General features: G+C 64.8%; 3 protein-coding genes across 3 annotated transcripts; all 3 read left to right on the forward strand.

Annotated features, from left to right (window-relative positions):
• Positions 1-79: 79 nt before the first annotated feature.
• On the forward strand, positions 80-3,967 carry LOC128141023 (receptor activity-modifying protein 1-like). The gene is made up of 5 exons (XM_052785551.1): positions 80-1,189; positions 1,690-1,728; positions 1,905-1,931; positions 2,263-2,404; positions 2,524-3,967. The coding sequence occupies exons 1-5, from the start codon at positions 1,135-1,137 to the stop codon at positions 2,855-2,857; spliced, it is 597 nt and encodes a 198-aa protein (XP_052641511.1). The 5' UTR covers positions 80-1,134; the 3' UTR covers positions 2,858-3,967.
• Positions 3,968-4,136: 169 nt separating this feature from the next.
• Positions 4,137-7,270, forward strand: RAMP2 (receptor activity modifying protein 2). Its single transcript, XM_052785552.1, has 5 exons — positions 4,137-4,245; positions 4,389-4,539; positions 5,637-5,747; positions 6,127-6,229; positions 6,716-7,270. The coding sequence occupies exons 2-5, from the start codon at positions 4,479-4,481 to the stop codon at positions 6,969-6,971; spliced, it is 531 nt and encodes a 176-aa protein (XP_052641512.1). The 5' UTR covers positions 4,137-4,245; positions 4,389-4,478; the 3' UTR covers positions 6,972-7,270.
• A 347-nt stretch (positions 7,271-7,617) lies between these two features.
• Positions 7,618-10,613, forward strand: VPS25 (vacuolar protein sorting 25 homolog). Its single transcript, XM_052785554.1, has 6 exons — positions 7,618-7,727; positions 7,908-8,053; positions 8,158-8,211; positions 8,669-8,757; positions 9,284-9,359; positions 9,928-10,613. Exons 1-6 carry the CDS (start codon positions 7,681-7,683, stop codon positions 10,038-10,040), a joined length of 525 nt encoding a protein of 174 aa, XP_052641514.1. The 5' UTR covers positions 7,618-7,680; the 3' UTR covers positions 10,041-10,613.
• Positions 10,614-15,795: the final 5,182 nt, after the last annotated feature.

Below are 15,795 nucleotides of genomic sequence, written 5' to 3' on the forward strand. Positions count from 1 at the left end.
CCCCGCCTCCGCACCGCCCCAGGCCCCGCCCCCGCGCCGCGGCCCCGCCCCGCTCCCGCCGGTGCCGGTCGGGGCGGGGGCGCACGGGGCTCCCCCGGCGGGGCGGGGAGCGCGGGCGTCGGGGCGCTCCGGGCCCGGACCCGCACCGGCAGGACCCGGGCGGAGCCCCGCGGGGCGGGCCCGTTTCAGCCCAGAGCACCCCCGCCGCCGGCCGCGGGGAACGGGCCTCGCCCGGCGGCTCCGAGCCCGGTGCCCAGCCCGCCCCGGTGCTCGCCCACGCTCGGGTGCGCCCGGCCCCGGCTCTCCCCGGGGGCTCTCCCCGGCCCGAGCCTGCTGCGCAGCCCGGCCCGGTCCCGCGGGAAGCGCTTGGCGGGGCAGCGCCCGTCCCCGCCCCGGCTTTGCCGCCCTCCGGGCCCGGGGGCAGCGTGGGCCGGCGGTGCCGCGCTCCCCGACGGGGCGCCCCGGCGGCCCCGGCTCCGGCGGTCGCGGCCCTTCTGGGCCCCGCCGCCGGGGCCGCAGAGCGGGCGGGGACGGGCCCGGCGCCCCGGGGGACGCGGGTGCCGCCTCGCCGCGGGACGATGGCGGGGCCGGTCCCCGCGGCCGGGCGGGCCCCGGGCTTCCTGCGGCGGCGCCGGGCAGGAAGCGGCTGTTGGCGGCGGCCTTCCTGCTCCGGGGGCCCCGGCGGCGGGGAGCGGGCGGTGCTGGGTCCTGCCCCGGCGGGGGCCCCGTCCTTCCCCGCCGCACGCCGCGGTGCGGGGCGCCGGCTGCCCCGGCCCCGCCGGACGGGGGCTGGGGGCTGCCCCGGAGCGGCGGCTCCGCGCCCCCGGGCCGTCCGGGCTCCGGGGCGCCTCTTCCCGGCGGGGGGGGAGCGGGGGGCGGGCGGCCCCGCCAGGGTGACCGCGGGGGACAAGCAGGGCCGGTCCGTACCCGCAGCCCCGCAGCCCGCCCGGGCCCGCATCTGATGTCTCTGGAGCTTCGCTGAGTCAGGCGGGGCGGGAGCCCGGCGTCCCCCCGACCTTCCCGGGCATTGGCTCGGGAGCAGGCGGGCAGCGCTGGGCCGGGCCGGGGACCGGGATAAATGCCGGGGCACAGCCCCAGCCCCAGCCCGGCCGCAGCGGGCACGGCGGTGGGAGGATGCGCCGCGGGGTGCGGCTGCTCTGCTGCCTGCTCCTTCCTCTGCTCCAGCGGGGTAAGGGCAGCCCGGACCCGCAGCCGCTGGGGCTGCTGCTGCGCGGTGCGGCGTGGGGGTGGCAGCCGTGGGGGGCTGCATGAAGGCGCTCGGGGGATCAGGCACAGGGTCTGGCCAGGCAACAAGTCCCTACAGGGTCCCTGGCCTGTTTCTCCCCTCCGTCCCAACGTGTCCATGCTGGGTGGCAGCTCCCCCAGCCCCTCCTGGTCTCCTCTCGGAGGATGCTCTGGGCAGGGTTTGCCACGTACTTCCCTGCCCATGGGGTCAGTGTTTGCTCAGAAGCTGCCCTGTCCCGGTTGCAAAGGCCGAGGCAGAGCCAGGAGCCTCCTGCTCCCCTTCCCTCCCCTCGGCCTGGTCACCTCTGCTGTGCTCAGCTTGGCCGGGGAGGAGGAGGGATCTCCTGTGTGCTGGGACCACCCCGGCTTGTGCCCCGCAGCCAGCTGGGCACTGAGGCTGTCCCTGGCTGTGGAGCCCTGGTACCCCATGTGTCCTTGCTGCAGGGCGTGGGGACGCTGACTACGGGGACCTCGAGGACGAAGGTAGGACCCTGGTGCCATCGTCCAAGTGTGGCTCTGGCCCCGGCTGCAGCAGCATCGCCATGGCCGCGGGCTCTGCTGCTGGTGGAGGTGGTGTCCGCACCCCTGGGGGACAGGGCCCTGCCCTTACACGGCCCCGTGGGTCCTGCCAGCACCGATGGCACCGTCTGTCCTTCCAGGTCACTACCTGTACCTGGATGAGGATGGTGAGTAGAGCTGCCCTCCTGCCATCCTGGCTGTCCTCCCCATCCACCCACAGACCTCAGTGGGCCCTGTGTGGTCTGTGCTGGGGCTCACAAGAGCCCAGGTCCAGGCTTGGCTGAGCCCATGGGGCCCCTGTGGCCACAGGCTGCCCCAGCGTGGAGACCCCCAAGGTCATGTGTTGAACTCCCACATGGCAAATGGGGTGCCTGGCCCATGCTGGGGAGAGCTGGGAGTGTTCCCCAGGGGTGATCCCAAACAGCCCCCCTGAAACCCGGCTCGGGGGGGAGAGCTAGGGGTGGGGTGGCATCCCAGGGTCTGGCCGGTGCTCTGCAGGACCACTGGAGGTGCTGGGGGGGCCAGGCCGCTGCCAGGACACCTACCAGGACTGGATCTCCCTCTACTGCTGGGCGCCCTTCCACGCTGCCCTCATGGCCACCCCCGAGGGCAGCCGCTGCTGCTGGGACCAGATCAGCAGGTGGGTCGGCATCAGCCCCAGCGGTGCCAAATGCATGCTCAGAGCGGGGCCTTTGTGGGGCCACCGTGGTGCACGTGTCCCCGTCCCAGCAGGCCGGTCTCATGCCGTCCCCTCCACAGCACCTACAGCGAGCTCTCCAGCTGCACCCAGCTGCTAGCCCAGCTGCTCTCCTGCCCCTGGCCCAGCGCCGTCCTCGACGCCTTCTTCCTGCAGGTCCACGCCGAATACTTCACCAACTGCACCGGGGCCGGGCCCCCCAGGCTGGGAGGGCTGCCCCCCGGGATGGCTGTGGCTGTGGGGCTCAGCTGCCTCGTGCCCCTTGCAGCTGCCCTGACGCTCACCAGAGCCCGGAAAGGGGCTCAAACCCCAGCGGGCAGCTGCCCAGCCCCTGCCTGCCTCTGTGCCTGCGAGGGGCTGGCAACATCCCCCTTCCCTCCCAGCCCTGGGAACTAATGAGCAGGACGAGTGGGCCAAGGGTGAGGGGGACAGGGCAGAGCAGGGACAGGGCAGAGCAGGTAGGGGAGTCTGGGCATCCCTGGGGATGGAGTGGGTCCTGTGGCACCGGGGGAGGCTGGGCCCGGGGCTCTGGATGCCTGCATCTGCCCCAGGGCAGGGAGCGTCCGGAGAAGGGTCCCAGGTGCCGCTGGGATCCTGACCCTGCATGGGCCAAGCCTCTTCCTCGGCACCCCCGGGTGGGGGGTGGCAGGGAGTGCCGGGGATGCCAGGCTGGGGGGGGGGCAGGAGCCCCAGGCCTTGGCTGGCAACCACTGTCTCATCCCTGCCTGTCCTGTCCCTGCCCGTCCCCTCTGGACGCCCCAGGAGGGGGGCGGCCATCCCAGCCCCAGGGCCGTGCTGAGATCATTGGGTGTCTCCCTGGCAGAGGCTGCTGCCGCCCGGCTGGAGGCTCCAGTGGCTCCAACAAAGAGCGGGACCAGGGGCTCCAACCCTTCTGCCCCCAGGGCGCTATGGTCTGATGGTTTCCAGATGCGGTCACTCGCCCGCAAAGTTCCCACAGTGCCCTGGAGCGGTGGCTGCCGCTGCCTGGGGAGGGTCGGGTGGCTCTGCCAGGACGTTTGCCGGGGAGCACGAAGCCCAGCGAGATCGTCTTTCTGCAGTAGGGAGGCTCCCTCCGAGCTGCGCTTCATCATGCTCCGATTCACGCTCTGCGCGTCCCGCGGGCGGGCTGTTAAAGGGGCAGCTTTGGGCTCGTGCTCTGCCCCAGGCCAGAGGTGAAATGAGCTCAGCCAGCCTCAGCCTGGTCCTCAGGCGGGAATGCTGCAGACCCACGGGGCTGGGCTCGTCCTCGGTGGCGCTGCTCTGCGGGGGGACGCAGGCCCCGCAGGCGGGAGCTGCGCCAGGACCGAGGGGCTCCAGCAGAGCCGGGCAGGCACCGGGCTGGGCGGTGCGGGAGGAAGGCGTCGGGGCGGAGGACTGGCAACGTCAGCCAAGTCTCTGCCCTCTCCCCATCTCCCCGCCTGCGTCGGCCTCGCACCCGTGGGCAGGTCGCACCACCGCCCTTCCCTTCCCGGCTGCAGGCAGGGGCCAGGGGTCTGCTCTGGCGATGCCTGCCATGGGGCAGGTGGCCCGGTGAGCCAGAAGCCGCGGTGCCGGGACCGTGGGTCCCCCTGCCGCCCCAGCGCCCGGGCGGCAGCGCCTGTCCAGGGACATTACGCTTCCCCGTCCACTCCCCCCCGGCTGTCGGGCTGCCTGCCCTCCACGCAGGAGACGAGGGATTTCACAACCCAGCCCAGACAGGATTAAAGAGAAATACACAAGTAAACAAATAGCGGCCTCGTAAAACTGGACGTGCTGCGTGGGGAGCGGAGCCTCTGGGCCGCTGGGTGAGGCGCGGGCTGCCCGGGTGCCGGGGCGCGGGAGCGATGCCCACGGGGGCCGGCACCGCGCCGCACGGCGGCGGGGTCCCGCCGGGAGAGCCGCTTTAAAGCAGAGCTGAGCAATCTCATTTTTCACACGTCTCCTGTAGTCAAACTGCCCCTGTCAGAGGAAAGGAGTTGCTTCCTGTTATTTCCATTGAAATACTTGTCCCAGTCGTTAGCCGGCAGGCTTTTGCAGGATGGCACCGTGCGCGCAGACGGGCTCCGGCCGCCTCTCCCGAGGGCTCCTGCTGCTCTGGGGTAAGTGTGCGGGGGGCGGCCCCGGGGCCACGGGCGGCGGGAGGCTCCGCGCCTCGCACCACCCCGCACGCGGCCGCCCTCCCGCGCGTGGGGCCCGGGGCCGGGGTCTTGGCTCAGCCCGGCCCGCCGCCCACCCCGGCACGGGGCCAGCCGGGCAGAGCCGAGGGCGGCCGTGGTGGCCGTCGTCTGCGTGGCCGGGGGCCGGTGGCAGGCGGGCAACGGGCGCTGCGGGGCGTCCCCCACCACGCTCGTCCCCAATCTTTTTGCAAATGACCCACAAGAGAGTGGCTGGGGAGCCCTGCGAAGCCCCGGGCCGGGAGCCACGGCACCACACGTGCCCGCGCGGAGAGGGGCTGGACGGGGCCGTCGGGGACAGAGACCGGGACAGGGCGGGCTGCCCTCGCTGCAGCCACCGTGCCAGCCTGGGAGCACCCCGTGGCCAGTGCCCGGCCGTGCCGGAGCTCCCCACGAGGGGCCCAGGCAGAGCCCACCGGTGCGGTTCACCACATGACCGGCATCGCCGCCCCACGCCGTGGGCCCTCAGCTGAGGGCAGAAGATGGACAGGGCGGTTTCCTCGGGCCGTGGGGCTCCAGTGGGCCAGGCGGGACGTGCCCCACGGCCACGGTGGGCTGCGCTGGGTGTGGGGCGGATGGCAGGCGGAGGGGCTCTCTGGCAGTGCTGTGCTGTGGCCAGCGCTTCCTCTTCCTGCCCCAGCCCCGTCCGGCTGCAATGCAGCTGCCTGGGGCGATGGGGCGGCCCCCGCGCTGGCTCCCCATGGGTGGGGAGCACTGCTCGCCCCTATGCTGTGGCCCACGGCCCAGGGCCCAGAGGCCCTAGACAGCCCCTCCGAGCTGTTGGGCAGCTGCCCGCAGCCTGGCCCCATCCCCACAGCCCCTGCCTGTAAGGGGGCTGGACACCCTGGCCCCAGGTGCGTGCTGGGCGCTGGACAGCACGCTTCCCTGTGCCCTGACCGCAGGCTCCAGCGGCCCCCGAAACCAGTTCCCTCCTGCAGACCCAGCCTCTGTCGGGGCAGCTCCCGTGCATGGAGCCCTGCCAGCGCCCGTCCCCCGCTGACCCTGTCCCCTCCCCTCCGCAGCACTCCTGGGGACCGGGCTCTGCCACACAGGCGCTGAGGTGGAGGGCTTTGGCCAGGATGCCAGGACGAGCCCACCCGTGCCCATGTTCAACTGGACGGCCCAGCTCGTTGGTGAGTGCCGGGGCTTGGTGAGGGCTGGGCAGCACTGCGGGGCCGACGGTGCCCTAGCTGCAGCCGGCTCTGCACCGCGGGTGACCCCCCCTTTCCCCTGGCCGTGTGATCTCTGTCCATCCCCGAAATAGCCAGCCTGTGCCACAGAGCCCTCCCCAGCGCTGGCCACAGTGGGGGCAGCCAGCAGCAGCGTGCCCTCCTGCCATGCTCCCGGGCATCGCCCCGGGGCTGCTGCGGGATGCAGCCCCACACCGTGCCCATGTCTTCCCTGCCGGCCTGGGTGCGGGTCCAGGTGCTGGGTGTCACCTGCCAGCAGCCGTGGGCAGGGATGGGCTCTGGCGGGGGCGTGCTGCCCACGCTCAGCGCCTTTCTCCTGCAGAAGAGACGTATACCAACATCACGCAGAAGTGCTGGGAGTTCTTCGTCGACCTGATGAAGAACGTGACAGTGTCGGAGCTGTGCGAGTGGAAAGTCATCAGCAGGTACAGGGCGGTGGGACGGCCGGAGAGCCCTCCTGGGCAGCGCTGCAGGGGTGCGGGGGGGGCAGGGGGCTCTGACCAGCTCCGGGGACGTCCCCAGCTGGGGAAGCCGCACATGGGGACCCTTTGGTGGGGGCATTACCTGTGGCCGCTCCGTCCCCAGGTCCACATGAGTGGAGCGGCTCCTGAGGCAGCGGAAAGTGTTCAGTTGGGGCAGAGCCCCCGGTCTGTGTTGACGGGCCACCAGCTCCTGGCCTGAGGGACCCAGGGCCACCTTCCCCTCCAGCAGCTCCTGCCTGCTTAGGGCTGGCTGGCGCAGGCAGCGGGGCGCAGGGCAAGCCCCGGGCAGTCCGGAGGGGTGCTGCTGGGCCAGGGCAGGGGGCTCAGGGGCACCTGGGGGGGGGGAGTCTGTGCCTCTGGTGTCGCGCAGCCACCCCGTGCCCCCGCACGTCCCCGTTCTCTCCCAGCACCCCGCGGCTCTCTTCCCAGGCCCTACAGCTTCCTGCAGACCTGCCTGGAGACCTGGGCCGACCACCTGCACTACGGCTACCCCAACGCGCTGGCAGAGCGGTACATCTTCCAGAGCCACCACCGCTACTTCCACAACTGCACCCTGGAGCACCAGGTCTACTTCGACCCGCCCGAGGACGTGCTGCTGGCCATGATCATCGCCCCCATCTGCCTCATCCCCTTCCTGGTCACCCTGGTCATCTGGCGCAGCAAGGACGGCAAAGCCCAGCCCTAGCGCCGCTGCCCGGGCACCCGCGGCCGCCCCGCTCTGCTGCCTGCGGCGGGCAGAAAGCGGGCAGCGGCGGCCCTGCAGGTCCTGCGCCCGGGCGCTGCCCCACGCTTCCCGCCCCCCCCCCTCCCCGCCCCGGGCTGCGGGGCCACCGGTCGCTTCAGCAGCCCCGGGGGGGGGGCCCGGGGTTACCGGCACACGCTGCCGGGGCGGCCGGTTCCCGCTGTGCCGCCGGCGGCGCCTCCCCACCCCGTCCCTCGCTCCACCGCCGGCCCCGCGGCTGGGGATTAAACGCTTCTTCCCCCCACGCGTGGCGCTGGTTCTTCCGCCGCTCGTTCCCGCCGTGGCCCCCCGGGCCCGCTCCTGCCGCCAGCACCGACCCGGCACGGCCTCGCCGGCAGCTTCTCGCTGCGGGGCGGCAGCGGGCAGCGCTGGGCGCGGACGGAGTCCGCACCCCTCCGCGGGGAACGCGACCGGCGGGGCACCGGGCACCGGGCAGGGACCGGGCCGCCGCCGCCGCCATGAAGGGGCGGGGCTCCGGGGGCGGGGCGGGGCTCCGGGGGGCGGGGCTGGGCTCCGGGGGGCGGGGCTCGGCCCCGGGGGGCGGGGCTCATCGGGGCGGAGCCTCGCGGGGAGGGCGGGGCACCGTGCAGCGGACCGGAAGCGGGCAGGGGCGGGCCGGAAGGCGACGGCGGCGGCGGTTCCGGTGGCGGCGATGAGCTTCGCGTGGCCCTGGCAGTACAGCTTCCCGCCGTTCTTCACGTGAGCGCGGGCCGGGGCTGAGGGAGCGGGGCCGGGGTGGGGGGACCGGGGGATGCGGGACCTGGGGGGGCGGGCCGAGCCGTGGCTGGCGTTAGGCCGGGCCGGGAGCTCCGGGTGCCCCCGCGGAGCCGCCCGGCCCCGGTCCCGGTCCCGGCCCGGCCGCTGAGCGGAGCTCCGCAGGCTGCAGCCCAACGGGGAGACGCGGCAGAAGCAGCTCTCGGCCTGGTGCGCGCTGGCGCTCGCCTACAGCCGGCGGCACCGGCTGCCCGCCATGACGGTGCGGGAGGCCCAGGACAGCCCGCTCTTCGCTAACCGCCGCCTGCAGCGTATCCTTTGGGGGCCCGGTGCCCCCCGTGCCCCCGCCTGCCGCCCCCTCCCCTCCCCTCCCTGCCTCCCGCGGTCGGTGAGCGTCTCCTTAACCCCCGCCCAGGGAAGCTCCCGCTGGAGTCCATCCAGGTGGTGCTGGAGGAGCTCCGCAAGAACGGTGGGTGCCATCCGTCCGTCCGTCCCGCCTGCAGCCGGTGCCCGACCCGTAGTCAGCGGGGCAGAAAGGGTGGCAGCCTCTGGGCAGGCCCCGTCCTGCTGCCGGGAGCTGGACCCGGGGCTCGCCCAGCTGCCGTGGACCCTGGCTCTGCCTGAGCGGGGTCCCGGGGCCCTCCCTGCCCGCCACGGCCCCCCAGCATCGCCCACGCGTGGGAGCCAGACCTTGCCTTTCTGGGGTGGGTGAAGTTGTGGGAGGAAGACGGGGCTCGAAGGAGAAATTAATTTCTGTACAGGTAGAGATAGTTAGGGAGTTGGCGCGAGTGGTCACGGGGCGGGGAGAGGCAGGTACCTGAAGCTACCTGTGGGCGTAATGTCCAGCATGTGTTGTGAAATCTGCGGGTTTGATCGTTACTATAGACTTGTGCTCTGATTAAATACCTTTTCCCTGTTGATTTTAGGGAACCTGGAATGGTTAGATAAGAACAAAACCAGTTTTCTGATCATGTGGAGGAGACCAGAAGAATGGGGAAAGCTCATCTATCAGTGGGTGAGAACGTAGAAGCTGTCTCACCCCACAGACCAGGCTTTCTGTGCCCGGGAGGACAGGTGGTATTGGCTGCGATTTGTGAAAAAGACCACTGTGATATTTTTCTCTTGCTTCTTCACTGCTTTTGCCTTTCTTCTTCCATTTCTCTCTGTGGCAGAGAAGCGTAGACATGTTAACAGCTTTTTACTTGCTGTAAGATGCAGTTTGAGCAGCGGATGCAGTCGTCTGCTCCCACTGCAGTTGGCTGTTCTGTAGTGGGGACAGAGCAGCGTTGCCTTCGTTTGGCACAAGTCCTTATTGCGAAACACATGGGCAGAAAGAGCAGAAGGGCAGGGAGAAGAACCGTGTTAGTTTCCTTAGGCGTCATTTCTTGACTCTCCAGTGCCCCTAGAGCATTTCCAGGGTATTTTTCCTCATCGAGTGCTGTCCGCATTCCATTTCATTTGCGCCGAGATGTACGAGAAGATCTTGCCAAGGATGTTAAATCACATGGACGAGATTTGCTATATTGCTTTTATGTTTCCAGGTGTCAAAGAACGGCTTGACTAACTCCGTATTCACGCTGTACGAATTAGCCAGTGGAGACGATACAGAGAATGAAGGTAATGTTGCGTGTAATGTTCTGGCACAGGTTTTCAGAGCACACTTGATTTGAGCGCATAAACAGTTGATTGTCAGATTATAGTTTTGTAGATTAAATGTTTTAAAATTGCTTATGCAAGTTCACACTGGTCACCACTGGCAAATGCCACTCTGAAGGCTTTTTTACCACTTTGCAGGAACATCTCCCTTTGTTATCACTGTTTGCTTTTTAAACCTCCCCCCCACCCCACAAGCCTCCCTAGTGCCCAGCTCTTTATCTGGCGTGAGGTGCGGGGTGTTTTGGTTTTGTGCCTAGCTTCTGCTCTGCCTTTGAGACTGCTGTGACTCATTCCCTTTTGTCTGTTGACCTTCAGGCTTTGTTCCTGATGCAGCAATGTAGTGATGAGTCTGTCAGTGTAGCCGTGACTCTGGATTTGTTGTAGTGTTACGGCGCTGGAGTCTGAAAGGTGCTCTTCAGAGCCCTCTGCTTCACTGCCAGCAGTCCCTGGACTTTGTAAGCCTGTTTGTTTCCTGATGTGATTTTTTTTTTTTTTTTTCCTGTTGATGGGGATCTCTGTCCTTCCCTAGAGTTCCACGGCTTAGATGAGACTATGCTGCTCCGTGCCCTGCAAGCCTTGCAACAAGAGCACAAGGCTGAAATTATCACGCTGGATGATGGCCGAGGTGTCAAGTTCTTCTGATAGGAGCCCCCTCCACTCTTCCCTGGCTGCTGAAGCAGTTCTCACTGTGAAGGTTTGTTCTCCTGGCCTGGTTTCAAGCTGTGACTGCGAGCAGCTGCATACTCGGGATTTCTTGGGGCAAGGAGAATCTGCAAAGCCTTCCAAAGATGTGACTTCTTAGAAGTATTCAGAGATCCTCTGTCTTTTCTCCCTGTTGATTGTGTTTGAGAGGCTAAAGCTGCTCTAGGCAGTTCTGAGAGGGACCACCCAGAAGTTAAATAATGGGACTGCTCCTATTGCTGATCCCTGTTCCTGTGAAGGCCACGGAGCGGTCTCTTCAGCTGGCTGGTCGAGCTTGGCCTCGAAGGGCAACTCCTTCCCTCCTGCCAACCATGTGCTTGGGCTCTGCAGTCTCTGCTGTGTTGCCATGTGGGGTGAAAGCGAGCACAAGGAGCTTGCTGTTGCTGCTGTGTTGTAGAAGACCTCAACGGCAGAATAATATCTGCTTGCTGCAAAGCAGGCTGTGCAGCAGGGTGGGAGTGGATGCTAAGGAACTAATTTGAAGTAATTAAAATGAGATGTATTTATAGAGCAGCCTGGGTGTTTTCGTCTATTTTTTCCATCAGAAACAAAACAGAGCAACGTACCAGATTCTTGCCCTTCAGCCACGTTTCCTTACTGCACCAGATGAACACAGCAGTGTGCTGCGGGGAGGGTGGGCCTGCCAAGCCACCCCACCCACCCCAGTGGGAAGCAGGCAGCACAAGTGCTTTTTTCCACATGCCAGAGCTACAGACCATGTGGGCCCTTGCTGCCTGTCTTCAGGGCAACATTTACTTTCCTTTTCCACGTGCAGTCCACTGAAAGCTAATGGGTTTGTTGCAGAGGTGGTGGGGTAAGTGCTATGCAACAGTGGCTGGTAGAGGGTATGACTCATTTTTTAGATTCTCAGTGCTGATAACAAAGTAGCCAGCTGGTCAGAAAACATGACCCAGGTACAGTCTTTGACCCAGTAAATCCTTAATCGTTGAGAGGGGAAGCTGGACAGCTGTGCTGGGGAAGGATCACACTCGCTTTTCCCATTCTTTGCCCGAGTATTCAGTGCTTGTTGCACGCAGAGGTGGGGTGCTGCGCTGGAGTGACCTTTGATCAGACCCAGTGTGGTCGTTCTCAGGATCTGGCGGAGCAGACGGTGCCTACTTCCCGGCATGCTTTAGCCGTCTGTCCCCAGCCAGTGCTGAACAGCTTGTCCTGCCTGCCCTGCCCTTGGAGGATGACTTGGCACTGGTTCAGCTGCAGTGCTGCTGACAGCCATCGTCGATAGTAGGTAATTTTCAGTGTAGACAGGATGCTGGAGTCCAGGCTGAGTTTGTGGGGCTGTGAAACTTAAAAGTGTACCTTTTGTAGCAGGAGCCCATTGACCTGAACTCAGTGGGATGTGCTGGCTTGACCTGGGCATGTCACTCTGGAGCTGTCGCTGGAGGCTGGTGCCCAGGGTTCCTCTCTGTGCTGGTGACAGTAGTGCTGTGGAGGGACTCCCATGTGCCAGGACTCCTCTGCTGGAGAAGGGCACTTGCAGCACTCATGCCAAGTCACTGACACGCTGGGCTACTGTGGTCTCCAACACTTTCTGGAGACCATCATCCCTGTGAGCGTTGAGATGACTTACCTGAGCGAATGGGATGGCGCAGCCTGCAGTGAGCATACCTGCCCCTGGTGCTACAGCAGTCTGGGGGCAGCCCAGGCTGGTTTCACGTGCCCTGCTCTCAGGTGCCTGTTCTGACAGCCTAGGCTCAGTCCTCACCCAAGCCGTGAGGTTTGAGGGCAGCGGATGGATGTGGCAGCCCTTGGGGACGGACACGCTCGGGATGCAAAGACCTGTTTTGGTACCACCATGCACTGACTTGCTGGGGAATGTCTGGTGGTGGCTGAGCAAGCCCAGCTCCTCCCAGCCGCTGCCAGCCACGTTTGCAGAAGCAAAGGCTGTGCTGTGCCATGTGCCAGCAGCCCCACAGCGCGTCCTGGCAGAGGCAGCACATGTGTCCCCACAACTGTCACAGGCTCTGCTCAAACCAGGGCTCACTTGTTGGACGGGGGTCCTCCCTCTGTGTTTGCAGCCAGGAGAGTCTCTCTGTAAGAATTGTCTGCTACCGGTGTCTGCCCTGGGCTTGTTTTGATGTCCAAGATCTGCCTCTTCCTCCCTCATCATGCCACGCACATTGACTCCTTCCCTCTCTGGTTGCTGCTCCCTCCCCTCTTGCTGCTTTTGTACCCCTGCAGTGAGCTGTGTTTCTATGCTGGCTGTTCTGTGCCTGATGGCATCTGTGTTTGATCCCAAATAATGAGCCTTTAGCAGCTGGGCCCGGGATGTTTGTATTTCTTGCTCTCCATATGTGTGATGCTGACCTCTCAGCATTGTGTTCTGAGGTACATGTGCTGTATGTAACCTGGCTGTCCTTGAGTGAGTCTGTGTTCTTAATTAAATTTGCTCCCTTCTAAGGAAATGGCTGATGTGACATTAGATAAGCCTAAAACAGCCTTTTTCTTTCCAAGGCACTCCTGGCAGCAATTCACTGCTCTTTTTCAGCTTCCTATTTAGTTGCTTACTTGGTGAGAGGAGGAGGAAGAGTATGTCCCCCCCTTCAGAATGGACATGGTGTAAAATTCCTTTTTCTGTACCCTCTCGGCCGGTTATGAAAGGTTGCATCCAGCTGTGCCTGTGAGGTCCTTGTGGGACCGACTCCCTGTGCCGGGCACTATGGCAGCGTGGCAGCAGCAGCAGCTGTCTGCCAGTGATTGCCCCAGAGCCGTGGGATGGGTCCTGGGGCTGGACGACCCGCTGCCGGCTGGTGCTGCCACCCTGGAGGGAGCAGATGCTCCCTGGCTGTTCCTTCTGTGTGGGGGACAGTGGCAGTTTGTAGCTCTTGGTGATGTAAGCTCCTGTCAGCAGGTAAAACAAGAGCTTTTTAACTGTCCTCTGAAACCAGCTTCCTTATCTTTATTCAGTGCTTCATAATGTTTGATGATGTAATCATGGGATTGGGACACCAGAGCCAGCCCAGAGATGCTGCATGAGGCTGCTCTGGTGCAGAAGCCCCCGGGTGCTGGGTAGAGATGGAGGAGACATAATTAGACTGGTCAGAGGGAGAGAGTGTGGCAGCCTCCAGCCATGACATTCCCGTCAACCGGAGCAGTCATGCCTCTTCCCGATGCTTCAGGCACAGCGTGAGAGCTGCAGGTGCTCCCGGAGCAAAGTGAGGGGCAGGGGAGGCCTGTGTTCATGCAGGAGTATGGCTGAAGCCCGTCCGGACGGCTCCCTCGCCTGCCGCTTCTCTGCCTCCACCGTGCTGCCTGGCGCTGCCTGCGGCAGGGGACCCCTGCCCCATCGCTGCAGCAGGGCCGATCCCTCCTCACGCGGGTTTGGCATTACAGAGTTTAAAAACCAAACCCAAACCTCTCTATGCTCCCGGGCATACCATCACGGGCACGGCTCAGGCTCCAGCGCTTTCAAGCCTGGCCACGCAGCCCTGCCGAGGGGCTCGCTGGAGATGGTGGCATTTCCATGGGGGGGGTGGGGGTGGCGCAGGCCCCTGCCTCCGGCCCGTGGCCACTCTGAGGCAGTTGCCACGTCTGGCCACGGTGATTAGGGCTCACTGGCCAGGGCGAGGCAGAGCTGGGGGGGCTGGTGCTGAGATAAGGTGCTATCGGGCTGATGCACACTTGGATCCCGCTGGTCAGGGAAGGAAAAACGCCAAGAGAGGTTTTATTTAATGTGACTGGTTAGGAGCAAGAGTTGCTTCAGTTTGATAAATTTGTATGTTGGGATAAACTTGCAGGCGGGTTACATCTGTAACTCTGGGCTAAGGAAATCCTCCAAAGTTATCTGCCTGGGGTTAAAGCCACAACTGAGGTTTGGGTGACATCTCCTCCTCCCTGAACTCATGTGCGTTAGGGCAAGGAGGGACATGGCAGGAGGAGGCTGGGTGCTCCTGTGGGCACGGGGTGCTGAAACCAACCATGAAACAAGCCCTGGGTCGCTGCAGAGCCCTCCTCTGCACTGACCCTTCCCAGGATGGGCACCCCATGCCTCGCAGCCCAAGCTGTGCATCCCCCATCTGCGGGGGACGCCTGCATTCGGACCCATCCTGGCCCCTCTGTGATACTGCCCTGAGCTCTGGGATCAGAATGGACAATTCCTGGCAGGGCTTGCTGCAGCAAGGAGCTGAGCAGGACTTTGATTCATGATCTAATCCTGAGGAGAGCGATTAGAGTCCCCTGTTCTCTTCCTGGCAGCCAAATGCAAGTGAGAAATAGTTTACGTTGCCTGATTGCAGCGGTTCCTCAAAGCGGAGGGCTGGCGCTGGCACCCAGAGCCCAGAAATGTCACCCTGATAACGGCTGGGGAGCTGTGGGCACCATCAGAGTGCTTACGATGGGCAGCTGACTGCCGAGCAGGAACCTTCTGATTTTGGGCCAAGTTGGCTCTGGCTTGGTGTCCCGGGCCAGGTCAGGAGGGGATCTGTACCCCTGCCCGAGCTGCCTTCCCCCCTGCCAAGCTCACAGTGTGGGACGGCATTTGGGGGGGTGGCTGGGGAACTTCTCAGGCCATTCACCAGGGACGTGTGGGAGGGCAGCAGTGGGAGTGAACTTCAGCCCTAATTTCCTTTCCTGTCTGCAGGGGCCTCACCAGGACCGGGACACTCCTCTGGGATCTTCTGAGGCATCTCATTTCACGATGAAAACACTTGATTAGGTGACGTGAGCCTACCAGGGACTAAGCCGAGATCCCTGCCTGGCTCCGTGTCTCCCTGAAGAGCTGGGGCTCCCTGCCAGCCCGGGCCGTGTCCCAGTGCCTGGGCAGTGCAGGGCCCCTGGCAGGGACCCCCGGGTGGGGGTGGCTGCAGAGCCAACCCTCAGGGGCTCGGGCAGCATTTTGGCTGGCCATGGCCAGGAGCCATGCCGCTGCTCGAAGCTGCACCAGTTCATTCTCCCTGCCCAGCTCGGGGCTGGCCACCCTTGGGCTCCTGTCATGGACGTGCCGGGTCTGTCCTGTGGCCGCCCTGCTCCGTGCTGTGCGGAGGGAGCAAGGAGCTGGGACTGATTTTCTGTCTTTGGGCTCCCCAGGCTGGGGACAGCTCAGCTGGACATGCTTGGAGCACACGCCTGTCGTGGGGCGGTGGGAGCTCCCACCCCACCCAGCCCTCTTTCTCTCTGAGGACAAATCTGCTGTCCTGTTTAATTTAGGAAGCCATCAGCGTGCACTGGCTGGTGCTGGGATTGATCCTCCAGCAGGCCCCACTGCTGCCTGAGCTGCCAGATTTGCCTCTGGTCTGGCAGCTGCAGAACAAGATGCGGCGCTGCCCGTCCTGTGGATCAGGCTGGGGGTTTTCAGCCGGGAAGGACTGAAATCTCCATCTCTGCTGGAAGCTGTAGTCAGGACAGGATACAAATAAAATCAATTATTTTTTAAGAAGGGAGGTTTTTAAACCTGATGTATGTTACATGAGTAAAAGCCACAGTCTCATGTCCTGGGATGGGCTCCAGAGGAGAGGCAGAGGCTGAAGGGGCCTGACACGGCTCTTCACACACCTTCTCCTGCCCTCCCAGGCCGGGACAGCGATCACCTGGCTCCTGCATGGGCTCCTTACTTTGTGCAGCCTGCGAGGTGCTCGAGAAGAGAGTTCAACAGGAGCAGGAAAGCCCGAGAGATGTAGCGTTGGAGGCAGCTGTGAGGGGAGCAGGGGTGCACACCTTTCGGGCAATGGAGCCGGTGAGA

Source organism: Harpia harpyja, chromosome 4 (genome assembly GCF_026419915.1).
Source record: "Harpia harpyja isolate bHarHar1 chromosome 4, bHarHar1 primary haplotype, whole genome shotgun sequence".
In the NCBI taxonomy this organism is placed as follows: domain Eukaryota; kingdom Metazoa; phylum Chordata; class Aves; order Accipitriformes; family Accipitridae; genus Harpia; species Harpia harpyja.